This window comes from Otolemur garnettii, unplaced genomic scaffold, assembly GCF_000181295.1.
Source record: "Otolemur garnettii isolate 467f Iridium unplaced genomic scaffold, OtoGar3 scaffold00027, whole genome shotgun sequence".
NCBI classification, from domain to species: domain Eukaryota; kingdom Metazoa; phylum Chordata; class Mammalia; order Primates; family Galagidae; genus Otolemur; species Otolemur garnettii.
This window is the reverse complement of record NW_003852422.1, coordinates 4,767,559-4,795,045: the sequence shown is the minus strand read 5'-3', so window position 1 is coordinate 4,795,045 and position 27,487 is coordinate 4,767,559. Positions and strand designations below refer to the sequence as shown.

Genomic DNA, 27,487 nt, shown 5'->3' with positions numbered 1-27,487 from the left:
TTCCTTTCCCTCCCCCTCACTCTCACTGTCATCAGCTCCACAGCCCAGCCAGAAGGAAGCTGAAGGAGAGGAAGGGGATGAAGTTGCAGAACTATCGTCCGTCCTTTCCCTCCATACCCCACACATAACACTGCGGTCTCTTCCTAAGCACGTGAGCAAAGGTTCTGAGTGGCATAAAAGCAGGTGGGATCGGTAGACTGTCTGAAAGCAGGGGTGCTTTTTAAAGTTATTATCAAGGGTAACTCAGATAGTGAAAACCGAAACATCAGAAAATAATTTAAACTAAAAACATGAGTGTTTTCCTAAGGAGACACACTGTGACCTCTTAGTGCCTAGGAGTAAATGGGCGATGTCTAAGAAGAGACAACATGGTAAGACTTCCAATCATAGTGCAGGATCTTACAAGCTCTACACTAGAGGGACAGCTGTCAGGCCTAGGAACCCAGATATAATTAAGGTAATTGTAAGGAAGGGGGATCCATGGTCAGTAAACACAGCACAGCCTCAGACTAAACTGTTTACGGAGCTGGGGCCACACATCCTTGCAGCCATGCATGCCAACCACCGTGTCAGCACCAGCATCATCCCATCTTACAGATGAGACTGGAGGTACAGAAAGAGTAAGTTACTTGCATAAGGTCACATACTGGTAAGTTTTTTTGTTTGTTTGGTTTGTTTGTTTTTGAGACAAAATCTCACTTTGTTGCCCTCAGTAGAGTGCCATGGCCTTACAGCAACCTCAAACTCTTGGGGTAAAAAGATCCTCTTGCCTCTCTACTAACTGGGACTACAGGCACCCACCACAACACCCAGCCATTTTTAGAGATAGGGTCTTGCTCTGGCTCAGGTTGGTCTCTAATTCCTGAGTTCAGGCAATCCACCCAACTTGGCCTTGCTAGGATTACAGGTGTGAGCCACTGAGACTAGCCCCACATACTACCATGTTTCCCTGAAAATAAGACCTACCCAAAAAATAAGCCCTAGCAGGATTTCTATGCATTTGTTAAATATAAGCCCTACCCTGATAATAAGACCTAGTGATGGGCGTTGATACACTAGCAGATACGCTGCATAGCCACGCCACACATGTCAGCGCAGAAAATAAGACAACATCCCCTGAAAATAAGCTCTAGTGTGTCTTCTTGAGAAAAAATAAATATAAGATAGTGTCTTATTTTCGGGGAAACACGGTAGTAAGTTTAACAGAAAAACAAAGTAACTAATAATTACGAATTTATGACCTCATATGTAGACCACAATTAATGTATCATTTACCAAAGGAAGAAAATATATTAGGGCAGTGCCTGTGGCTCAAAGGGGCCCCATATGCCAGAGGTGGTGGGTTCAAAGCCCTGGCCAAAAACTTGAAAAAAAAAAAAAATCATCAACCTGTTAAAAAAAAAAAAAAGCCTGTGGCTCAAAGGAAGAAAAGTTTAGCCATCTATGGTTTATGAAATTTTATCAACTAGAATATCATTCTCTACCATTATAGATAACCAAAATATAAGGGTCCTAAATTTAGACCTAACCAGAAGCACAGTAAACCTGGTCTTTTCCCAGGCTACAGGGATACAGAGTGACAGGCAAGTCTTTAAGAAATAATCAAATTAAAACACAATGGTAGTATTTCTGAACTACAAAAGTAATGCCAATGGGGTGACACCTGTGGCTCAAGGAGTAGAGCACTGGCCCCATACACCAGAGGTGGTGGGTTCAAACCCGACCCCATCCAAAAACTGCAAAAAAAAAAAAAAAAAAGTAATGCCAATGAATATTTACACACAAGACATTGTTACCTAATAGTTCCACTGAATTAGTACTTACCTATCTCTGGTGGGGGGTTTACACCAGTCCATAAAAACTGGTGTCAGACCATACAACTCTAAGGTTGACAATGACGCTAGACAGGGCCAACTTTTGCCATACCACACCACGGTCACTGAGGTGTCATTTATGGAAAGATCAGCATGCTTCATGACATACTCTTTTCCATTTTTCTCTTTCAATATAATTGCCCAACCTAAACCAGATTTTCTGGCAAAAGAAAAGAAAGATAAAACGTTCACCTCATTGCAAAAAAAAATGCTGAAGGCAATTTTGTACGTCTCTAAAGCATCTACCTCCTTAAAAGCTAAAGTTCTCAAGACACACCTGGTGTAATCTTCATCCCGTCAATAGTTCTCTCTTTACAGTGACTTTTCCTCCTCAGCTCACTCAGGGATGTATATGCTGCCAGATACTGGCAATACGTCAATACGACAAAGGTTCTGCCCAGAAGAAAGGGCACGTTGAACATTCTTGTTTTACTAGAGCAGATCACTAGGGTTTTTTCTGCCTTTCATACAAACTAAGTTTAGGCTACATACCAGCTACCCCTGAGAACCCTCAGAAGACTGGTTCCAGGACCACCATACCACCAAAACTATATACGCTCAAGTTCCTGATACAAAATGGGGTGGTATTTACACATAACCTAAGTAATTCTCTCTTATACTTTAAATCATCTCTAAATTATTTATAATGCATATACCCAATACAATGAAAATGCATATAAATAACTGTCATACTGTATTGGGTTTTTATTAGTATTATTTTTATTGTTGTATAGTTATTTGTTATTGCTTGATTTCTATTTTTTTTTTTTTTTTTTTGAGACAGAGCCTCAAGCTGTCACCTTGGGTAGAGAACCGTGGCATCACAGCTCACAGCAACCTCCAACTCCTGGGCTCAAGCGATTCTCCTACCTCCACCTCCCAAGTAGCTGGGACTACAGGCGCCCGCCACAACACCCAGCTGTTTTTTGGTTGCAGCTGTCATTGTTATTTGATGGGTCCGGGCTGGATTCGAACCCGCCAGCTCAGGTGTATGTGGCTGGCACCTTAGCTGGTTGAGCCATAGGCGCCGAGCCAACTTGATTTCTTAAAAATATTTTCAGTCTGCAGTTGGTTGAATCTATGGATGTAGAAGGTTAACCATATATGGAATAGGAAATACCTTATAGACACACAAAAACACAAAAATATCAGAGACAGTCCTCCACAGTCTAAATTGTCCTGAGCACACAGTACTCTGAGATGACATTAGCACTCTTTCTGGTTTTCATGGAAACCTTTTACAGTGCTGTCAGGTCACCTGCGGCCACTCCTCAAGAACACACTGCATACCTGAGGGCCTCTCTGGTCTTCACAGGAAGGCCTGTGTAAGGGTTGACAGGTTTGAGAACCTGAGCTAGTGTGGCTTTTACAGACGCCATTTGTCTTGCAATATATTCCGTCTTCCAATATCCAGCTTCTTTATCCTCAACTGACAGTGCACTCAGAGACACCGCTGTTTCCTCTATGGAGTTAAATTTCCAATTAGACCTTTTAGGTGGAAATGAAGCTGAGTAGATTCTGATCCAAATAAAACTGGTGGTGGAGGGGGAGAAAGAGATATTAACTAAGAGACACTGTCACATACCTGTAGTAGTAATATGTTAAGTTAGAGACCCATAATAATTTTTAGATAGTCCAAATCCATGAACAAGTCAAGCTGAACATTTAAAGCAGCTTGAGATTTAGTGTTGTAGACTCGAAAAACACCAAAAATGCAAACATAGGAAGAGCCTGTTTCCCAAGTTTAAAGTGAATGACCCTGCGTTATTCAGAATCATCCAAACAACAGCCTTCCCTCATTGCCAACTGACCAGGAGGCCTATTATAAAGAAACAATGGAGGGCTGCGCCTGTGGCTCGGTGAGTAGGGCGCTGGCCCCACATACAGAGGGTGGCGGGTTCAAACCCAGCCTGGCCAAACTACAACCAAAAAAAAAAAAAAAATAGCTGGGTATTGTGGCAGGCACCTATGGTCCCAGCTACTTGGGAGGCTGAGGCAAGAAGGCTGAGCTGGAGGTTGGTGTGAGCTGTGACACCACAACACTCTACCAAGGGCGACAAAGTAAGACTCTGTCTCTAAAAAAAAAAAAGAAAGAAATAATGTGACATATACACAGTGTGGTTCTTATCTTGTTCTTTTAAACATATGCATGTTTTTTAAAAGCTCACAACAGGCATACACACACAAAAATATTAACAGTGAAAAAGTGAATTGTGCTTTTGCTTTGTTGAAAATTTTTTTAATTTGTCAACAGGAGCATGCATTGCTTTCATAAAGAGAAAAAAGTGGAGGTTATTCATAATGACAACTAATGCTGACAGTTAACATAAGGTCTTCAAGCACTTAGAAAGTCCAGAGTTGCTTAAGCACTTCATATACATTAACTCATTTAATGTTCACAACAAATCCATTCCATAGCTACCCTCGCTGTCCCCATTGTACAGATGATGCAACTGAGGCCCAGGTGCAAAGGCGTCTGGCCCAGGTCTGTGCACTCAAGCATGAGGTGGAGCTGGGATTCGAACCTATGCAGGCTCAACCAGAGGTCACACTCTTAACCCCTGGTGCTTCACTGTCTTTAAGCAACACAGAAATGAAGCCAAAGAAAATAAATAAGCTATCCAAACTCAGATGGTCAATAAGCCTTATGCTGAAATTCAAGCTCAGCTCTGACAGTCTGCATTCCTTCCACTCACTGGTACCAAAAGCCCCATCGAGAAGCCACCTGGGCAACAGTGGGCGTTAGCAGAGACCTGGAAGGAACCAAAACTCTCCATCAGGGAAGAAAAGCAGTATTTCATCAGGGAAAACAGAAGCAGGGGCTAAAATAAATAAACAACACAAATATAACTATTTGCTAGTTTGTGCCTCCACATGTCTATTTAGAGCAGCACAGGATAAAACAGTCAGAGGCAAAGAGGTGACACTGAACTGCAGGAGGTCTGGTGGGGACCTCGGTCGTCAACCGCAGCAGACCATTCTCCAGCAGGTGACTGCAGAACACACCTCCCTAACTCACCACCAAACACACACTCACACATCAGACTCTACTGCCAGCTCTTTCTAAAGTAATTTCTCACCCGCAAAATCATTTCCCATCAAGCTTTTATGTTGAAGTATTTATGTCTTCAGATCAGAAACTTCTGTACTTTCACACATGAGCTAATAGATGCAAAGTGATCATGAGTTCAGTACATCTAGATAAACCTGAAACTGATTCACCCAAATCCCCCTGCACAGACTCTTTGAAAAACTCCCTCTGCATAAAAGCTTGCCTCACGCTCAAGTTTAGTCCTATCACTCCACTAAGTGTTCCTTTGCTTTAGCAAGACCTCAATGAAACCTCAAATTTCTCACCTCAGCACTGTGTAAACGACTGCTGATGCTACTTTATACCACACACGTGTCACTAACAATAACCACACCCATGTTTACATGATGAGCTACATTCACACGCATTGTCTTAATTTACCATAAATGCATCTGAATAAAATATTTTATATTTCAGACTTAAAATATTGTATTAGATTGTTCCCCTCCTTTATAAAATACACGTTAAGTTTAAGTCCCTGAAACTCAGACACCTGTTATTTCTTAATTCCCAGAAGCTCCATCATGTTAGAAAGCTTAGGCAGATTTGCAGACGAGAGCATCTCTGCTTAACATGACTGATCATCAATATGGCCCAGAAACAGTTCCATCAAACAAGTTATTCAGGAAATGGGGCTAATTTAACTTTCGGATAGCTTCCCAGAGTACCTGGCAAATAAAACCCCCGTGTGATGATCCAGGTATGGCCTCCCACACACATTTCCATGGTTCCCAGGCAGGGACTGTGCTCCCGAGGAGGGAGGAGCCCCAGGGATGGAACAGACCCTGCAAGTGTGTCTGCCCGTGAGTCATCAGCATAATCAGTTATCACATGTGCCCCTGTTTGCTCCTCAGAAGCACTGGTTAGAAATAGCTGTTAACTTCTCAAAAACACTATTGGTTACCCACAGATCCTTTTATGTAGAAGTCTGTTAAAAACTTTATCTCAACTTAGCATAATTAAGACTTACCTCCTGAAAAAGAAAAGAATTATGGGTGCAATTTCATCAGAAGCTCAGGTTTATAAAGAACAACTTCTAAGAAAGTGGTATGGGCACATAGTTTGTAATAAAAGTATGCAAAGAATAATGCAAGAACTACCAAGGCCCAATTCCTGGATCATCTGGGCCTATCATGATACAGTAAAGGGAGGTGAAATGTACAGAAACTAGAAAATGTACAATTTATCAGCTTATCTAAAGATTCTGAGTTCTATCCTTAAATAAAGTGAGAACACTGCAGCTTCAGACAGATAGTTGACTCCCTCCTGGAAGCACGCCTCACTGTACTTTGCCGTAGCAACACCTTCACATCTTATTAGGTCATTAACAAAGAGGCACGTAACGATTACTCTACACTCATTCTACAACTACCTCAAGAAATGATTCATCATTTCATTCATCGATGTGTGTATCTATATATATGCATATATAAGGACACACACACACACAGAGACATATGTTCTTCCATATAGGAAATGTCTTTTCAAACTGAAAGAAAAGAAGACCCGCCCTTCCTAGCCAAGTACTGGTGTGTGTCCCTTTCTAAGTATGAGAATGGTGGAGAATAGCAATCTTAATGAGATCTGAAAACACCCACCATCAAAGAAGCACTATCCTGGTCATTTCGGAACTTGACTATTCATTAGTAGGACCTGGAAAAAATTTTTAAATACAGATTCCAGAGCACTGAGTAACTCTCCAGAAATGCAGAACAGGGATGCAAACTTTTTCACCTTTCCCAACTTGTTCCAGTAAAGTCTTCTGTGGACAGGCATCTGAGAGCCACTGTAGCAGATGTTGTTTCCTACCTACCACGGTCCCAGATGGGATAATATGACAGACCTCCTTCTGTCAGCCTCCATTCCCTTATCTAGTAAACACAACTTTCAGTTAAAACCTGCATTCCCTCTTATCTTGATGTCTCCCCTAGTTGAGATGTGGATTCCACGTAGGATCAATAGTTGTCTGACCTTTTGATGCTGCAAGAGAGAGGCCCCCAAATCCCGTGATGTTCACTTGTGGGCCATGACTTTCTCACCACAGGTTAGGATTCCACTACCACTCCAGTACACAATTCTGATTTGCAAGCTAATTCTCAGTGACAAAACAGAAGCAAGAGTTTCTCCTCCTTATTGCATAGATATCCTGTGAGCCCAAGTAAAGGGAGGCAGCCCTTCTCTTCTGGCCACCCTCCCCAGGTGTCCTCAAACTGCAGCCCGCGGGCCCAGGTATTTTTGCCGTGGCTGCCTGTCCTGTTCAGCAGCCGACTCGTCCCAGGGCACGCAGTCCGGCCCTCCAACAGTCTGAGGGACAGTGAACTGGCCCCCTGTTTAAAAAGTTTAAGGACCCTCTAGCCTCTCTCTTCCCCTCTCACTCTCTCCCCTTAATTAGCAAGTTTGGGAGAAAGAATTAAGTGGCCCCTTCCTCTTCTTTCCCTGGAGCTCCCTGACTGCCTACAGGGAGACCTCTCCCTCTGTCCTGAAAATCCAAGACCAGAGGGGACAGGGCAGGTCCCATGGTGCTGCCTGACACGGTGTGGTAAGACTGCCAAGCCCACCTGCCAGTGCACAGGTAAAGCCATATTCGCCAGCAGCTACAGCAACAAATGTGGTGTTTTTGGTACATACAAAGAAAATTCCTTTAAGAAGACAAATGCAAATGTTTGAAAATATCATATTAGTGATTTTTAAACCATTAGATGTGTTTCTATGTATTTAAAAATACCCTCTTAAAGTTTAGAAAATGGTTTAAAAGCTCTTACTATTTTCATGACTCCCTTCAAACTGTCATCAAACCATAACAGAGAAATTTGGTTTTGTCCTTACTTGTCATTGGCCAGATGATAAAGGCGTCTGTTCACACATCCGGTACACAGCAGGCTCACAGCATCCAAGTAGGAAAATATCTTCAGCAAAATTTCTGAAGGCATTCTGAGAGAAAGGGTGGGGAATCAGAAAACTGGACCAGTGTTTGATCAACAAATTACCCAGGAAACTGGCTGATCATCTCTAAATAGGAGGTCACAAACAGACCTGTCCTGTACAAGAGTCATCTTCAATTATTCTCTTGATTGAAATTTTCTAGTTATTAGAATTCTTGTGACATAAACCAACAAAGAGACCCCAAGGGCACAAGGAGCTAATTTCCTCAGCATGTTAATCACATTCACAAGCTGTGAATCAGCAGGCAGGATTTCACTGCCCTCCTCGTCAAGGTAGGTACTTTTCTTTGGTGAGATCAAAGGCAGGCGAGGAGGCAGAGAACCTATTCTTAGATATTAACAAGAAAAACACAGTCTCCTTCCCCCAAAAAATAAGAGTGTAAGAAACATCAGCCAACATCACTCCTACACACCCTGGTCCAGAATACCCTCGACCCTCTGATCACAGCCTTTGGGGCCTCAAGGAGACACCAAGCCCCATCAAATTTTCTAAAGATCATTTTCATTTATATGCCTAAATTTGACATAGAGATGTATTCTCAATATTCCACCTATTTCCATGATCTTAGAAGTCTACAAAACACAATGGAAGGGCCTAAAAAGCGTGACTAGTGTCAGGTCAGGAATGGGCCTTGAGGGACCCCTATGAACCTTTGAAGAGAGAGCAGAACAGGTGGCACTGAGGGCCGGAGCACAGGGTCTAGAGATAAGGATGGTGGGAGGACCTCCGGGCCAACTCAAATGGCTTGCCCATACTCTCTACTTGTGATTTTAATGATTTTTAAATATTTTCATTTATGAAATGAAAATCAGGTTACCAAATGTTTCATAGAGAAGTAATCCATCCTAAAATTCTGATAATTTGAGAAAGAATAAAGTATATCCTCAGAAAAAAGGCAGTTAATGCCAAACACACGTGGGATGTGTGCTGCTAAGTGCTTCCACCACTCAAAGCTTCCCAGGTATTTAGCCAGAGATTGCTGAGAGTTTAAAGTGAACAAAAAGCTTTACTTAAGCATCAAGCTGAATCTCCTAAATGAAATCCCTTGCATTCAGAGTCAATAAATTAGACCCTTTGAATGAGAAAAGGTCTGTAATGGCAGAGACAGCAAAGCTGCAAGACAACATGTTTATGGGAATGTCTGGATCACCCACTGCATATAGTTTTACATTTTGCTTTAACTATTATATTTCATAAAAGTTCACAGCTATTATTTTTGACATCAGCATAATTTAAAAAATAAAACTTAAAGACAACACTTTAGAAAAGTAACCAGAAACTGTAACAATTATTTAACTAGAAAAAAATTCCAATCGAAACAGGTATTTGACAAGTTTTTACCTTTCTGTCCACCAGACTAACATAATAAAAAGAGGATCTTATCTGTGTGCTTCTAGCAAAAGGAGAAACCCTCACTTTAGAGCAGTGATTCTCAGCTTTCCTAAGGCCGCAGCCCTTTAATACAGTTAAGAGAGAACCACTGCTCTAGAGTTAAAAGAATAGAAATCAAAGATGTCCTCAATTATCTACTGTTTATAGAATGGTTCTCAACCTTTCTAATGCCACGGCCCTTTAATACAGTTCCTGTGGGTCATGATGCACAGGTTGAGAACTGCTGGTTTATAGGGTTTGCTCAAAGCTGGCACACTCGGTGTTTGTACCATTCTTGAGTTACTTACTGTTGGATTTCAATTACTTTATATTGTATGGGGTAGGGACAGGGGACTGAGGCTTGAAAGGGAAGAAAGGGAAGGAAGAAGGCAAGAGACGGAACAAGAAAGACGTCCACAACGTCAGAGAAAGGAAACTGGTTCAGACCAACAGGCCAACCGGCTCCCCGTCCCTTCTCACTTCACATAGGAGCGTGTCCTTGGCCCTTTTCCATACTGTGGATCTACTGCAATACTCTGGCATTTTAATTTCCTCCCTACCGGTTTCCAGTGGAGAACATCCTGTCCTCCCACAAAGCAGCCGTGATCCAGGTACCCACACGGGATCTCAAGGATGTCACCTTCCATTTCTGCTCCTGCCTCAGAAAACACTCCCCCAAATCCCGCATCTTGAAATTATACTCTTCCTTTGATTCTCCCTATCCCCATCTCTCTCTCCAGCTACCACACAATCTCTATACTGCTCTCCCTGCCATGCTTCTCTGAAAGAACAAGAAAATGTCTTCACCTTCTGCCTCCACTTCCATGCCTCCTTTCTTTTTCTTGTTTTACATTTCAGTGTGAAATACAACACTAACATATGAATAGAAGTATCCAGCCCATTCCTTTCCACACACACCCCCCACCCTCTGCCCAGTACTCCAGGTAGCACAGAAACCCCCACCGCGTCCCGCAGTCCTCTCCTCTTCTGGCTCACGCAGAGCCCCCTGCCTTGATTTCTTGGTGTCAGAGGTCTTCCCTGGCTGCTTAGCAGCTCTCCACATCCCAGGTCCTCTGGGACTGCTCCCCCAGGCACCTCTACTCTTCCTGGCCTCACACCTACAAGGCTGCCAGCCATGCCCAGTCTCAGCGGGAACCAGACGACCACAGTCACTGCCTTTCTGGCACCCTCCCCTGCACATGTCCCAGCAACTTGGCTGTGACAAGTCCAGAGTCATCACCATGGTCCCCCTGCCCGACCCCCCATCTCCACCCCGACCAGCAGCACCTCCACTGCACATCTGTTCAGCAGCAGTTTGAGGTACCTACCCCACGTCTGTTCCCCCACACCTCCATCCAATGTTCAAAGAAGTCATGTCACTTGGGCCTCCAATGATATCCCACATTTGCCTGTGTCTCTCCATCCCCCACCACCACTTCCAGAGAAAATAACATGTGAATAAGGAAAAAGAGAATTTTAGAAACCAAATGACATGATGTCACACTGTGAATAGAACCCTGGCAGCCGCCCTGTGGGCCCCACCCATGCTCCTCTGTCCCCCCTCCTGCCATGCTCTTCTCAGCTCATCCCTCTGAGGAACATCCAGTTCACATCCAAACCTCACCTCCTTAGGGAAGACTTTCCTTGCCAGCCCCCTCATAATTTTGGATTATGGAATCGATTTGTTTGCTTTGTAAGCCCATATCCTGGTTTACTATGTTTGCTTTATCTCCAATCTGTCTCTCCCTAGATCTCAGCTTCGTGAAAACACACACGAGGGGCCCCCGATGGTGCTGCAGCTCCAGCTCAGCACCTGCCGCAGAGGCCTCAGGTGATGGACAGAGACGGGGAGAACATGTGCTGCGCTCTCTCCTGCCAGACTCTAGTCCCAGAGTGCAGACTCTTAAGCATAATCTAATGTTCCCAATATATTTTTGGCTTTTAATTTCTTTTTTGAAAATACACTGAAATATGTTCATAAAAATATGTATTTGTTGCTGAGCCAGCTGCAATCTAGCATTAATAGCCCAGAAATTGAAATCTGTCAGAATCACAGCTTCACATATGGTGTAGACGACGTGGGCCCAACTCCGCCATGTGGAGGGTGTCTCTATAATAGCCGTGAGCTGCCAGGGCTCTGCACAACACTGGGCAAGTAGCCACTGCTCCATACCTGCTTCCACAGTATGAATCCATAGGTACCTAGGCCCCAGTTTCAAGGAATAACTTGTTTAAAAGCTTCTATGGATGTTGGTGGGGAGGGTCACAGTACAGAATCTTGCCACAGCAAATGGAGTTCCCCACAAACGGAAGCTAAGAAATTCAAAGAACTCTGAGGCTTGTAGGAGAATACACTTTAATCTTCTTTCTCCTTTTTGAGGGTCTTTATCAACTATAAAGTAAATAACTTTGAACACCTGAATAAAAGGAAAATTCAACTCAGTTGTCACTTTCAGAAGCTTCATTTCATAAACTCGTCTTATAAGCATGGTGGTGACAGGCTCATGACTCACATCAAACTCCCGGCGCTGTACATTCTTCCTACACAATCCTATTCTCAGACAGCCCAAAATAGCAACATGGCATACACCGCCTTATAACTAATAACCCCATGCCTACATCATCCCCCCCCCCCCGAGATGACAGCCTCCTTCTGCCACTCACCTGTCCAGGAACGCAGAGTGGCTGCTGAAGCGTCCATGGCGCTGCTCAGCTCTAGGAGGCTGCCACAGGGCAGGACGGCCTGCAAACTGGACCGCTGGCCCCCTTCTGAAAATAAATGTGGGAAATTCAAATTATGTAATTATCAAATGAGGTGAATTATCTGTTCCCTTCCACAAAATTCTAAAGAACTTATAAACTTCAAAGGTTGCTCATGGATTAACAGCTCTGTAAAGAAAAAAGAGAATGGGGACAGGGAAAAAGGAAAAGGGGAGGGGTGGAGGACCTCCCTGAAGACTGGACTTACTCGGAGGTGTTTCCAACCTAAGGGTGACTAACACCTCTCTATTACAGACTGCCGGCATGTTGAAGAGGTGCTATAAAATTCATTTAATGGAAGCAAAATTGATAAAGTTAAATGTCCATAGTATTGATCAGCCGATTTTGATAATGCAACAGAAACCTAAGATAGTGTCAAGAGATTCTTTTTTAAAACTGAATTAGAACTATCAACATAATCTACAATTCTGCTGACACTGGAGGGATAATGAAGGATTTCAAGTCTAGTTTTGATAATCAAGTCACAGACTCAGAGTAGCAAATACTTATCTACAAATTTGATCATGTTTTAACATCTCACATTCAATGAAATATGCCTCAATTGTCCATCTTTTTATTTTGTTAGTAAATAAAATAACAGCATATGTTACAATCAATGGTTTTTTAGGTTCAATGAAATAGGGTATAACATTTTATGCTGAGTCCTTTTCAGAGGTTCCTAAGTTTCCATTAAGCTCAGTCCTTACAACCAGCCCTGCCTAATAGCAGCTGGGAAGGGATCCAAATGCCCAGGAAGCATAAAGCCCACAGCTCCACGAGTCGGCCTCAGCTCATCCAGACAGCACAAGTGCATACGTCACTTCTCCTGGGAAGATCTGGAAGCAAGCACCACACACACACACACGGGTTTGGGACCTGCCTCCCACCCAGCAGCTACTGATAGGGCAGCCTAGATCTGATACCCATCACCTCCATGCTCAGTTTACCAGCACCTTTGCTTCAGACACATGTTCTGTCCCTTGAGAGTTTAACTACTTTCAGTTCCTTGCATCAGGCCCACCACCCTGATACATTTGGACTAATACCTCAAAAGGACTAGGTAATACTGAGGAACAAAACTGAGGTGTTCCAGGACCATGGAAGGAAGGGGAACTAACCCTCTGGCAGCTGAAATATGAAATCCACACCGAGCACATCTTAGCAGAAGACGGCCCTGACTCCGAGCACAGCCCTCACACACACTGAAAGAAGGGCCCACACCCAAGGCCTCAGCTGCCAGGAGACCACAGACTGCAGGTGCCAGTAAGCAAGACACCCCACAGGGCTTGTCTGCCCCCTCAGCAAGCACACGTCCCGGGGGCTCTGAGCAGCCACAGCCCACGTTCCGCTCCATGACAGGTTTTTCTCCTTAGATACCTGCACCAAGGTGGCATGTAGCCAACCCTCTTGAATATTAACGAGCATCCACACCGCTGGCCTCTCTACCCAGGAGAGACTGAAGGAGGTGGACTTCTCCAGGGAGGTAAAGTACAGAGCCAATAAATGCACTGCAGTGAAAAGCGCCGGCGCCACATGCCTCTCCAGTCAGCTGCAGCAACAGGGACCCGCTGCACATTTGTCTTATCTGACTTTCCAGCCAATGTTTTCAAGTTAGGCCACACAGTGGTTTTCAATCTACAGAGCAGGAGGGAGAGGGACAGAAAGCAGGAAGAGATGCTGCAATGTTCCCTCCCCTTTAATCAGAGAATTCTGCCTGTGTTATACATTTGCATAATACTTCTGTTGAAATGTTTAAACAAAAATTTCCACGAGAGAAAACTTCAACTCCATTGGCCTGGCCAAACACAGCATCAGAAGTAAAGCACAATTTCCTGATTGTACTTAGTGTCAGTCTGCTAAAGCTGCCTTAGAAAGCACCACAAACCGGGGGCTTAGAACAACAGAGATGGATTATTTTGTGCCCCAGAAGCCAGAAGACCAAACTCAAAGGTGTCAGCCAAGCTCCCTTCTGAAGGCTCCAGAGAAGAATCCTTCCTTGCTTCTGCTGGAACTGGCATTTTTTTCTCTGCTAGATAGAGGATAAGATAAAGAGGTACAAACTAAGAAAGTGCTTTTCCAGCAGTCCCCGTGTGGCGGCGTGAACCCTGTCTGCGCCTCCCCCACTCCCTCCAAGTGTGTCTGTCTCCTCGACTCTTCTTATAAGGAGGACATCATTCATATTGGCTTGAGGATCCACCCTCATCCAGGATGACCCTGTCTTAATTACTTCTGCAAAGACCCTGTATCCAAATAAAGTCACATCCTAAGGTTCTGGATAGACATAAATTTGAGGTGGAGATGGGAGGACATTAGTAAACACAGTTTATGAAGAACACACTCTAAAATTATTTAAAAGCATTATTTATTTTTAAATGATTAATTATTCTTATCAAGTCTATACTGGCCTGCATTACATTTTCAAAGATAAAATATTTTCATGGAATAAAAGTATCCAATGTACTACTGGATACTATGAAACCAATTCATAGCTTTCATATGAAAGCTATAATCCAATTATAGCCCAAGAAGAAGGGGAAAGGGGAGAGGGAGGATGGATGGAGGGTAATTGGTGGGATCACACCTACCCTGCATCTTACAAGGGTACATGTGAAATTTACTAAGCGTAGAACATAAATGTCTTAACACAATAACTAAGAAAATGCCATGAAGGCTATGTTAACCAGTTTGATAAAAATATTTCAATTGTATGCACTCCATGATTGCATTAATGTACACGGCTATGAATTAATAAAAAAAAGATAAAATATTTTCAATTGACAACGGTCTATAATACTTAAGTAAAAGGAATTTCTATTATTCCTCCATCAAATAATAATTTCCCTCATGAGTTTCCAACTGATGATGCCCAGTCCAATGGGAGTGTGAGAGGTTTGTCGTGTGAAGTTTATGAGTCCATACACGCACTACGTATTATATCAAGACTGAGTAATGTCTTACTGTATATTTTTAAATCTATTTTAACTATGTTAATCAACATAGTTATACATATATTTAAAAGCATTACTAAGCTGGTGACAGCTTTTTGTCATTACGTATTTCCTCAATTAAAGATGCCAGAAAAATAAAAACTATCACTGTAGCCTTTCCAAGAGAAGCAAAGTAAATGAATACGATGTATCAACTTTAATCTAGCAAATTAACAAAGATCAAATAAATGATAAGTACTTGTGCTGGCTATGTTACAAAGAAACTGGCATTTCATTTGCTGTCGGATATAGGATAAGATAAAGTGGTATAAAGTTTATGAAAGGCCAAACCTGGTAATCTGAAGTAAGACCCCTACAAGGAACATATTCACAGAAGCCAAGAATTCCACTTCCTTGAAACATATCCTAAGGCAAAAAAAATGTGCCCAGGTAGTTCACTCCAGAAAGTCCATCTCAAAGTTGTCTGCACTGGGATAAAATACCAGAAACAGTATCGGGACGAGCTAACAATGTTCAGTCAATTAAACTATACATTTTTAAGCATCTGAAATAGAAATAGGTCCATGCTATCTTCCTGGTACCTCCAGGCCTTGCTCCCTCACCTCCTTCAGGCATTTACCCAAATGCCATCCTCTGAGATCTTCTCTTGACCATCTATCTAAAACTGCAAGACAGGCCATACACTCACACAGACTTTGTCCCTGTTCTCTGTTTCTCTCCTCAGTGCACATCACCATCCAACTACCTGTTACTGTCACTGGAACGTAGGCTCCACCAGGCAGGTGCACTGGCTGAGTGTGTTCACCAGGGAGCCTGCAGCACCCACAACATGCCTGGCATGCAGACAGCTTTCAATAAACATCTGCTGCATGAATAAGATGCTGACTGAAGAAACAGGTTTTATCAGTATAAACTATATAACCTCATTTTTGTACTTCTCTAAGAGAAAAAGTAAACACATGCATACAAAGAAAAGAGGTCTGGAAGGGAAGACAACAAGGTATTGACAGTTAATACAGCCAATTCACAGGATTACAAGATTTATTGGTGGTAGTTTTGCTAAAAGGAGACTGGAGGATTAAAGGGACAAAACTTGTATTTTCTAATTGTTCTTCATATACTGAATATGAAATGACAGGGGAGTTAATTTCAAAACTGCACATTAACAAGAAGCTAGGAATCACAATTTGACAGCACGATCCTTTAGGCTGGAGAAGGTTCTCAAAGACATTCTCAGCAACAGTACCCTCTAAAGAAGCTGAAAGCAGGGCCTCCAAAATCTAGGAGCATAACCTGTAGCAAACTCAAAACTTCTTAGAAGTCTCTCACTCAATCCAAAAATTAAAGCAAATAATTGCATTCTACTGGATAATTTTTATCATAAAAATGTATTATATTACTTACCAGCTATTTGACATTTTCCTCCAAAGCCTTTGTGTTAATTTTGCACACCAGAAAGATGCCCTGTACACCCACTGCCAGCTTGGACCCACCCATTTGAGAATCACAGCCCCAGGGTGCTCAGAGATTTCATGAACACAGACCACTTCAACTCATCCACAGGTTCTTAAGGAAAAAGCTAACCTATGTGTCCAGAACCTATGAAATACCACTGTGAAAACTTTTATGAATTAAAGTCACCTGGTTTGCAAATGTGTATGCATAGAACTAAAATAATCTTAGTTCCTGAAAAAATCATGGGGTAACTCTCCCACTTAAAGATAGTTCAAGTTACACATAAGCCAGTAAATCCTGTTTGGTACTAGATTTTTAAGTACCAAAGGCTTTCCTAATCTGAATCCCTAATTCTGTAACAAATGGATATGCCTCTATCTGTAATGAAAACATTTCACAGGGTTTATTTATTCAGTTCAATTCTACAAATACTCCTTAATCATATACTCTGTACAGGGTAATGTGTTAAGTGCTTTAAAACTTATTTTGCCCTCCTGTTTAACTGGAACATGAATGCTATATTATTACAAATATGTTTTCACACTTTAAAAATGTTAAAGCCATGGGCAGTGCCTGTGGCTCAGGGGGCAGGGCACCAGCCCCATATACTGAGGGTGGCGGGTTCAAACCCAGCCCCAGCCAGCTAAAACAGCAATGAGAATTGCAACAAAAAATAGCCAGGCATTGTGACGGGCGCCCTGTAGTCCCAGCTACTCAGGAGGATAAGACAATAGAATTGCTTAAGCCCAAGAGTTGGAGGTTGCTATGAGCTGTGAGGCCATGGCACTCTACCGAAGGTGACAAAATGAGACTCCATCTCAAAAAAAAAAAAGTTAAAGCCTATTTGTTGCAGTTTTGTTTTCTCCCAATTAAAATAAATCTCATTTCACAGGTTAGAAGACCAAGACTCTAACTGGTCAACTAAAAGGACTTGTTCAAGGTTCCAAGACAGAGGGAGAAAGCCTCCAAGACCCTCATAGCCTCACTGTTCTTTGTACTGTGTGTTAGGTAAGATTGTATGGCTCATCAACACAACTGCAGGCCCTCCTGAAAGCCCATCTCCATTCCTCCATAAAGTAAACCAACTGCACATAGTTAAGGGCCAGTTAATAAATCATTAAGTTCCACGTATGTCCTCATGCAGGTCTTCATGTCCTCAAGGCTAAGTATAGACACATACTGATATATTCAGTAAGACAAATGTAGCTCAAAAACTTTGTCATGTGACAGCTTCTTTTTGCCTAATAACTTTGAATAAGTCCAGTATTTTAAAAATCTAATTTCTGTGCCTGATTTTTAATACCTGGTAAATCCAAAGGATTACACAAGATACAAACTTTTAATTAAGTCAAGTTGACAAGCTTTCTGCTTAGAGTTTGTGATATTTACACACACTCACATGTTCATTGGTTCCTTATTAACATCTAATTTCCCACAGTAAGACACTGAAAATAACCACCTGCTTAGACCTGGGTCAATCATTCGATCTTAGCAGCTGTCTTTTCTTTATCAAAAGAATGTAGGAAGTTGGAGAATTAAGTCTGCAAACTCATCCCAGAAAAAGTGGTGTGTACCTCATAGCTGACTAGCACTATGGTCACCTTTGAAATACTCCCCTGGACCAGCTAGTGACCATAGTGAATGACCAAATCACAGGTTGAAATTCAGGTTCCCATTTCAGGCATAATGATAGGCATTCTAATTATATTAATCCACCAGCAAGTTCACTCAATTTACCAAAGAATCAAATATTCATCATATAAAAACTATTCTGCTTCTCAGTAACAGTGCTCTGCATTTTAGTAATAGCTGCAAACAGATTAAAAGTTCAAATTCCCTATTCAAATTTCTACTTTCTCTCTTACATAATACAATTTTTGCTGGCATTATCATCATTTTATTTGACACAAGGCTTGTGTTATGTGTAGTGGCTATTCCATCAAGACTATTATCATGGCCCTAAAAAAGAGAACATGCTTCTGACACCAGGGTAAGTGGAGCACTGCAGGCTTAGAGAGGACATGGGACACAGCCCTACAGAGTCAGAGCGGGGGGGGGGATCAAAACTTACATGGCTGAACTAGTAAGTAATCAAATCCTTTCCTAATCCTCAAACATACACATTTGGTTTATTAGAAGGCAAAATATGCATGACTTTCCCTATCCTTTTATGAGCAAAAAGATAATTCTCAAGAACGCAAATTCTTAGCATTACCCCTCTACCTAATAAATTAACTGCAGCGATGATTACGGGGGCTAAGAACTATGATAAAATGAGAGGAATTTGATAAGGAACTTTTACTTCTCTGAGTTAAACTGAAACTACTTGTGGAAAGCAGATGCAGCGTCCTGTTCCCCGCTCCTTTTCCATCTCCTCAACATCGCCTCTCACTGCAGGGGAGGACCACTCTTAAGTTGCAAGCAGAGAAATGGAAGAGAGTAAGCATCTGAGACACCAAAACAAAAATACTCCGGGTTCCTGCCATTTAGGCAGGAAGACCGGATTAGAAGCTGAAGACCGAGACGTGGTAGTCCAGAAGGCAACTTGGCCCTGACTTTGCGGGTGTGGAAGATGCTGCCCAGGAGGAGGCCCAGACCACCCTGCCTGCCAGGGGTGTGTGCTTAGGGGTGGTGTGCCCACGCTTTGTGAGCGGGAGAGAAAAACCGTTAAGGTTTTGTTAACTAGATTCTACTTCCTTAAGTTGTAAGACCATTAAAAAACACGAAAGGCGATTCCTGGTTACAGAGGAGCTAAGACACCGGTCGGCACCTGCCAGCACGTGCGGCGCATCCCCTGCCCCCCGCAGACCCTGCCAGGCGCCGGTGCTGGCTGCAGGGACTCCCCGCGTTCCCACAGCGCCCACAAATTGAACGCACAGAAAAATTTACTTGGGAAACCACTTCACTTGTGTCCCAACTTGTATTACACCACGCCTCTGTTTCCATAGATAAAGTATTTCTGGTCGTTCTTCCAGATCCTTCCCACATTAAAAACAGCCGCGCGCCGAGGCTGGAGGAACGAAATATTCGGGAAAGAGCAGCGGGGCCGGCGGGGGCGGCGAGGGGCTTCCCTCTCCAGACGGACCCGACCCGCAGTCCCACGACCGTCACCTGAAGCGGGAGGCCCCGGCGCGCCCCACAGCCGGGCCCGCGCTCCCTCGCCCCGCGCCGCCGCCGCGGAGAGGCCAGCCCAGAGGCTGGAGGCCCGGCAAGTGCTGCTGCAGGATCCGACCGCGTCCGGTCGCCATGGAGACCTGGCAGGGACCGCTCCGAGGCTCCGCGGCTGAAACGTGCGCGCCACACCCCCTTCTAGCCGCTCTCGCGCGTGCGCAGACGCGGAGCCAGCTATGCGCGTGCGCTCCAGACTGTCCGGCGCCTTAACAGCTGCTCCCGAGAGCGTTCTAGAAATTTCCCAAGGGTCCCCGCTTCTTTCCCCAGGAAAGCCGAAGATGCTGGCCTGCAAGTCTGTCTCTTGGAGTTTAAGACACACAACTCTTTTGTGGAGGTGTCCTTCATCTCCACTTGGTAGTTTTTTATTGTCTGGTTTTCTTGGGAACTCAACCACGCAACAATAATTTGCCCATAAGGAATGGCAAAGTCATAGTCACACGGAAGAATTCCTCTCTAGAAGGGCCATAAAAACATGCAGTTTACTGCTCTTTTGATTTTTTTCAAGTTTTTGATTCACAGTGGAGCTAAAGGCCGAATTTCCCCGCGCAGGAAGCCCCGCCTTCCTGCTGTCCCCGTTAGGCTGTTGGCGCATGCGCAGGCAGCCCGCGCGGAGGAATTGGCAGGCCTGAGATCGCCTTGCATTGTGGGAGCTGTAGGCCCTTGTGCTCCCGCCACAGCTGCAATTCAGTCAGAAGTGAAGTCGTCAAACTACTATTCCCAGAATGCCGCGGGGTTTCCCAGGGCACTTTGCCGAGACATGGCGGGGATCCTGCAAAAGTCAGTGTAGACTGTACTCGGAGCATTTTAGTTCAAGTAGAAAGAGGAGTCAAGGAAGGTAGACATCAGCTTCTCTCAGTAGACTTTTCGTCTTAATATACGTGCTGGAGCTCACATTTTTGTCTAAGATGCCTTGTAATGTGAATGTATAGACTTGAGAACGTGTCCGGCTGGGAGTGTAGTGGATTGTGAAGCTTTGCTGGTTGTCGTTAACATTGTCCCGAAGCGGAGCAGTTTTCTATGAACATGATTTGTGCTTTTCTACGAGCTGTACAGTACGCAGAGAAGCTGCACAGGCCCTCGGGCAGGCGATTATTTTCGCCACACTTTGTGCTTAACACGGCTTGCTTGAAGACTGAGTCCAGTTTGAGATGGGTGGTTCAAGAGCAGAAGAAAACGGTGCGTCCTGGACGTATTCTTGGAGTCACCCAGAAAAACTTCTGGACGCAGGGATCGAGCCCCTGGAGAACAAAGGAGGATAGTAGCAACCAAGTGTCTGTGCACAGAAGTCAGAGAGCGGATACTGCTGTCTCAACGTCACAGAAAGGTAAGAAGGAGTACTTAGGCTGTGATAGTCTTTCGACAAATGTGGCAAGAGCTACCGATATCCAATGACACCACGTTCATTGCTAAAAATGGAAAAACAATTTACATAAAAGATGAAACTGTTTAAACAGTTTAGAACCGGAAAATACAGACCTATAGTTTTCTCCTCAAATCTGAATTCAGATTTGAAAGTTGATCTTAAATTTGATATAATTTGCATTATGCCTAGGAAATTCTTATCACCTTCTATTAGTTCTGGTGCATATAACAGAATAACTGGATAGAATAATTAGAAAAGAGGTTTTTCAGCCATAATTAATAGAAAAAACTATATGTGGTTCAACTCAATAAACACTTCTGTTGAGTAATTGCTGTTATGGTCAGATACAGAGTTAGCTTATATAGACTACAGAATTAAAGATGTCCAAAACATCACTTGGCCTCATGTTATCTACAGTAACAGAAAAAGAACATACAAAACAGGAAAGATGGAATGTAGTTTTATGAGGGAAAGTTAGAAATCGGGCAGTTTCAGAGGTTTCCATTTGACTTTTTCCACTATGATAGCTCTTAACCCATCTCCAAAGTAAAGGTTGTTATTGCCAATTACTGAGAATATGCTTTTCATTTACGCACTTGTAAATGAGGGAAATGACTATCAGATAGGTTCCTGACCCAGTTGTGAACCTCTTATAAGCTAGACTCTTTTACCTGGTCTCATATGCAGCAAATGAGGGGTATGGAAACATGATGACTCTGAATCCTCTGGTATCTTCATCAGCACAGATTCTTCATCCCTGTTGATAGCTGTAAGTCCTTTTGATGAAGGACCGGGGTGACTATACACACCTGCTCAGGCCTCTCAGAGGAACATGGCCTTTCCTTTAGTAAATAGGTTCCGGGGCTGAAAAGTGGTTCAGGTCCAGAAACTGAGGCATTGTTCAGGACTTTGCATTAAAGCAGCTGCCTTCGGCCCTCCTATCATCATTATTTTTTCATGAATATGTTATTGAGCATTATCCTTGTCAGATGCACACAGTCTCCCCCATAGTATCATCGAGTTCTAATAATCATCTCGGTGGCTCTGCAGGTCAGACATCCCTGGCTGCTGCTCTAGCCTTGCCATTCATTATGACACTTGTGCAAACTTTGGCTTCTGATGATTAAACACCATGAGCTGGTCTCTATTTCAGGATTCTTTCATTGCTGTCAGAGCATTTTGCTCTTTAATGTTGTAACTATGGCTTCATCATGGCTTTGGTAGAAGTGTTCTTCAGGCCCTTCTAGGGAACACTGGAACACTGGCAGTTGGTGGGTTTTCAGGCTTTATATTGTCAACTGGAAATAATTGAAAGGATCAGAATCCTGTTATAAAGAGGTTATCCAGGCAAAAAGCTGGAGATAGCCATCCAGGAGACAGGCTCCGGAAAATAAGATCAGTGTCCCAAAGTTAAAAGTTAAGTTCTTGCTTATATAGGCAGAAAACATTTTCTAAGTTTAGTAGTTTATAACATCTGTACAAGACTGGTTAATGAGTGAAAACAGTCTAATTAGTTACAACTTATTTTCATTTTCTCAAATGTATTTAACATTCCATCTTAAGACAGTGTGATGGCATGAAATCTTTGTGTGAGAAAGGTAAGAGGAAGGTTAACCTACAGTCCTGTCAAGGGTAACAGTCTTCCCCTGGCCCTTTAGTCATTTACACTGTTTTACAAAACAGTTTAAGTAAGGAGAAACAAAGTTTCTATAATCGGAAAAGCAAAGGTTACAGTTGCCTGTTATCTGACTGAGGCCCCAACATCACATTCCTTTAAGGCTCAAAGTAATTCAGAGTTCCAACAGCTTAGATTTTTAATTCCTTATTTTCCCAGTATCTTATATCCTCCAGCACACTCACCCTCTGACCTTTGGAGCCTTTCCTCCACAGTTTGCCACTCTGTTCTGTCGGTTTTACTCCCTTAATGTAGACCACCACTGTCACCAAATTTCCAAGAGCAAACCCAGCTGTGAGTGTTTGCCTAGTGGTTAAATTCTTAGCACAGGAAGTGCCCTTATGTTGGTAGCTGGTTTTGCATTGTGTTAATCGTCCACATGTAATAAGAAAGGATGAATACAAGTCACATCAAGCACCGCTTGTAATTGCAAAAGTCAAACTTGACTTGAATATTACAAATATGTAGAGTTTTTTTCCATTCTTAAATGTGTATATACACTCTTTTGGCACCCTCTTTATTGAAATGTATGTTGTGACATTAATAGAGAATGGAATGAGATGTTGTCATGTAGACCTCAACTCCTGGATCTTGGTAAGATTACGTTTGTGGCAATAATTATTATTCAAGTCAATTCTATGAATTACACAAATTTTGGCAGATGCAGTTTGAATTATTATTTAATTTAATCTTCTAATGTAGGATTGTGCTAAAGACCAATTCTTTTTTTTTTTTTTTTTTTTTTTGAGACAGTCTCAAGCTGTCGCCCTGGGTAGAGTGTCGTGGAGACCTAGTTCACAGCAACCTCCAGTTCTTGGGCTCAAGTGATTCTCTTGCCTTAATTTTTTTTTTGTTTTTTGTTTTTTTCTATTTTTAGTAGAGACAGGGTCTCACTTTTGCTCAGGGTGGTCTTGAACTGATGAGCTCAAGCAATCCACCCACCTCAGCCTCCCAGAGTGCTAGGATTACAGGCGTGAGCCACTGCACCCAGCCTAAGGACTACTTTTAAACATGTGTTATTTTATAAAAGAAGCTAATGCAAAAGAAAAAGGGGGTAAAAACAGTAACAACAATCATGTCTGTTAAATTTTGTTGTAAAAATTGTAAGAGATTTATATTTTAAGAAGTCTGAGTTTCAAATGTGGTGAACAAATTAATCTATAACTATAATACCAGGAGATGATCCATTCATTCTTTTTAGCATTAGTGAAAAAGCACAGTTGTAATTTCAGTGTTAAGGTGTCATAATCATAATGGTATGACTCTCGCACATGTGAATATACACATAGTTGTACTCCTTAGTACTCTGTCCCATAACAAATGTCTTAATTGAATTTCTTTAGCTCTCAGAACTTCTATTTAATACACATATACATCTTTTATTAGTGTGACAAGTACTTCATTTTCTAAGTTTGTTTGATTTGTGAATCTTTCTGGTGAACCAAACTCTTCTTCTAAATTCAGTTCTGTGTCTATATTATGCACCAGTCAGTGCCAGGGCAGGAGGTGGCATTTGAGAACATTAGTATTAAGAGTTGGCCTCCGTTTTGGCCCACTGGGTCCCTTGTCCCTTTGGTTGACAAAGCCAGCACTGTTCCTCGTCTGTGAATGGCAGGTCTGTGTCTGGTGCTGCCTCATCTGCAGCAGTTGCTTTCACTCTCAGGATCACTTGCTGAAAGGAGTTCCTCGTCTACAATAGAAATGAAGGCAGTACTAAAATTATAATGTTGATTAGATTGCTATATGGGCTCCTGAGCCTTGCTCTGAGAGGGCTTTGTGCACAGGGACAGGTTAAAGTAGCTGCTCCAGAACGCACAGTCCTGGCCTTGTTCCTCAGTGCACGTTTCACTGCAAGAAACACAAAAGCAGCAACACGCCAGGTAAGAGCTGGGGCGTGTAACTGACTGATATTTTCTCTTTACAGTGAAGGAAGCTGGAAGAGATTTTACCTATTTAATCGTGGTGCTTTTTGGAATCAGCGTTACAGGTTGCAAAAAACAGCAAGTATAAAGCCCCTGTAAGGTTTTTACCTTCCCTTTTCGTGTTGCTCTGGCTTTGCTTTATCTTCTTTTTCTATGATTTCAGGTGGTTTGCTTTACACTGTTTTCAAAGAACTTTTTTCTTCCTTCAGTCCTAATAAGATATATGGGAAAGCCTTAGAAAAATGCAGAACACATCCTGAGGTGAGTTCTCAAGTTCAAGTTTTATGGACTGTGACAATAGGGAGAAAATTCTGGGGAGGAGGAAGTGGGCAGAGTTCAAGCACCTGAGTGATGGAACCTGTGAAATCCATGTGACAGCCTGCCACGGTTGGGTGTGATGATGGGATTAGGGCTTTGTTCTTGAAACACTTTGGTTGAAAGCACCCAGAGGTCAGTGTAGGGACGTTTTCGTGTGAGCATCATCTTACTGATTGTTCGCAGATACTAAATGCTGATAATAAACCAAAATATCAAGCTCACGTGTTAAGTTTCTCATCTTTCAGAACATCTGGTTGGTGGCCTTATGGTCATGGTGGTGATCATGAACACTTCACGAAAGTGAAGTGCCCAATTCTAAGACTCTTAGCATGTCACCGTTACTAAGCCTCCCCAAAGCCATCTGTGTCAAACTACATTATCTCCAGTTGCAGAAGGGGAAACTGATATTTAGAGAGAGTAAGGAACTTGACCACCACCACTGAGTTGGTAAGTGGGAGAGCTGGAACCCGAATCCAAGTTTGTCTAATTCCAGATCTTACACTCTTAATTAAGCACAGATTGCCTCAAACTGTCCCTGGGAGAAGCAGATGGTTCTTTGGAGGACCCTGTGGTCTCCACTCAGAATCAGCCAGTGTGGCCTGTGAAGTGCCACATTTTCAGCGTTGAAAATACTACTCATTAAAATACAAATTCCTGCACACTGAAGGATAATGACAGCATTATAAATACTAGGGCTATTCTTCATGCAGACCAAAAGAGTAATGTCAAAGAAATAAGGAATACAGAGTCCCTGGCAAGGGAAGGGTGTCAACCTGCAGATTACTGCCGGTGTGATTCCCTGCGTGGCTGTCCAGGGACACTCACTGGCTCTGAATGCACCATCAGTTTCTCTTATCAAGTGGAAACTTCAGAAGCTTAACACTATCTCGCATCTTTCTCTTTAATCCACTGATTTCTCTTAATTGGATTCTAGGCAGTCTGGTAACCGTGGAGAAGGAGACAAGGAGGGAATCATATCCCTGAACTGAAAATCATCAGGGAAATACAAAAGGTTCCCAGTGTAGCTACTGGAGATCCAAATTACACCTTAAGAAAAAACTACAGACAAGAAAAGACTACTAGACATGAGATCCTAGGATGCCTCTTTGGAAAGAGCTAAAAAGTTACTGTGTTATTAATAAACTTAGCATTTCATAGGTTATTCAACATTTTGAACAAAATAGAATTCCATAGAATAAACAACAAGAGTGAGATGTGTAAAGTCATAGCTTAAATTGCTGCCTAAAAGAGCTTCACAGATAATAATCAAACTTTAATAATGTTGTCAACATTTTGTAAGGGCTTTCTCTTTGCCAACTTTAGTGTGCCTGCTTGAAAAATATTCATAGAAAATCTTAATGCCCTGATATTGATATATTTAATTTGTTAAATTATATCTGGACATTTGTTTCAGCTCACAGTTCTAAAGTGACTGTCACCTTACATGTTACTCCTTTTTATTTATCCCTGAAAATGTGATTCTGAATATATAAAAAAGAAAATTTTTGTGACTCATATTTTTTTAATTTGATGTTAGATCTGTACTTTTTAGAGCGAGTTCCACAGTTTTCTATGTTAAATGAAATTTAAAAATACATTTCTATTTCATGTGAATTTTTCCATTAGAAATTATTTAACACCTCCCGCCCTGATTTATTTTTAATATCATTATTGCCTGTTTTTTCCTCTGTATTTTCATGACTTAAAAAGTCACTGTGATCTCACAGCTTTTAGTATTAGATCCCATTAGTTAAATTTCATTAAAAATGTTCATACATTTGGGTGGCACCTGTGGCTCAAGGAGTAGGGCGCTGGCCCCATATACCGGAAATGGCGAGTTCAAATCTGGCCCTGGCCAAAAATTGCAGGAAAAAAAAAATGTTCATACATTTTATCTTTAAACCATAAGGTATCATAGAGAAATATTTGAGCACAGCATTTTATTGGGATTATTTTTTTTGTAAGGGAAGTGGGAACAGCGACACTTCTACTTACATTGTTCTAAAACAATGTAAGTTCTGAAAGTTTATACCACAAAGTTACCTGTTTTAATCTCTGTAAATGAAATATTTGTTTAAATGATTTATGAATATTTTTGCATGATCTTTTATTCTTCAGTTTTCTCATTATTGGAATCTTCATTTGGGGGAAGGGTGTTAGGCTTACTGGGTTTTTGTGTGTGTGTGTCCTAAAATAAAAAATGCTATTGTCAGAAAATATTTCCTTAGGAAGCTTAGAAAAATAATAGGAAGTAAAGCCCTGTCTTTGTTGTGCAGGTGATTAGTGTCTTTGGGGAGCCTGTTAAAGGCTACGGGGAGATGACAAGGCGAGGCCGGAGACAGCACGTCAGGTACTGTGGGAACCTTGATCTCAGAAAGGGCAGGCCGTTCTCAAATGAAAAGGACTCAGACTTGTGTTCATTCATTTCTTGACAGTTTCATCGACTATGTAAAAGATGGGCTGAAACACAAACGTGTGAAGTTCTACATCGAGGGCTCTGAGCCAGGGAAGCTGGGGACGGTGCACGTGGAAGTGAAGGAGGTAGGACATTAGGGTGTGGGGGGCCGGGGGAGCTGGGGACAGTGCACGTGGAAGT

At 42.4% G+C, this 27,487-nt stretch overlaps 2 protein-coding genes across 2 annotated transcripts in view; one reads left to right on the top strand and one right to left on the bottom strand.

The window, feature by feature from the left end:
• FBXO15 (F-box protein 15) overlaps positions 1-19,690 on the bottom strand; it is a 45,940-nt gene extending 26,250 nt beyond the window's left edge. Inside the window, exons 1-4 of the mRNA XM_023512361.1 lie at positions 19,554-19,690; positions 7,792-7,896; positions 3,165-3,407; positions 1,825-2,034 (exon numbers count right to left, since the gene is read on the bottom strand). Coding sequence (XP_023368129.1) covers positions 1,825-2,034; positions 3,165-3,407; positions 7,792-7,896; positions 19,554-19,690 — 695 coding nt within the window. The remainder of the gene's footprint in view (positions 1-1,824; positions 2,035-3,164; positions 3,408-7,791; positions 7,897-19,553) is intronic.
• A 678-nt stretch (positions 19,691-20,368) lies between these two features.
• The window catches only part of TIMM21 (translocase of inner mitochondrial membrane 21), a 9,418-nt gene continuing 2,299 nt past the window's right edge, over positions 20,369-27,487 (top strand). Inside the window, exons 1-5 of the mRNA XM_003788399.3 lie at positions 20,369-20,937; positions 24,576-24,638; positions 24,737-24,834; positions 27,168-27,241; positions 27,327-27,432. Of these exons, the coding sequence (XP_003788447.2) occupies positions 20,631-20,937; positions 24,576-24,638; positions 24,737-24,834; positions 27,168-27,241; positions 27,327-27,432 (648 nt within the window). The 5' untranslated portion in view covers positions 20,369-20,630. The remainder of the gene's footprint in view (positions 20,938-24,575; positions 24,639-24,736; positions 24,835-27,167; positions 27,242-27,326; positions 27,433-27,487) is intronic.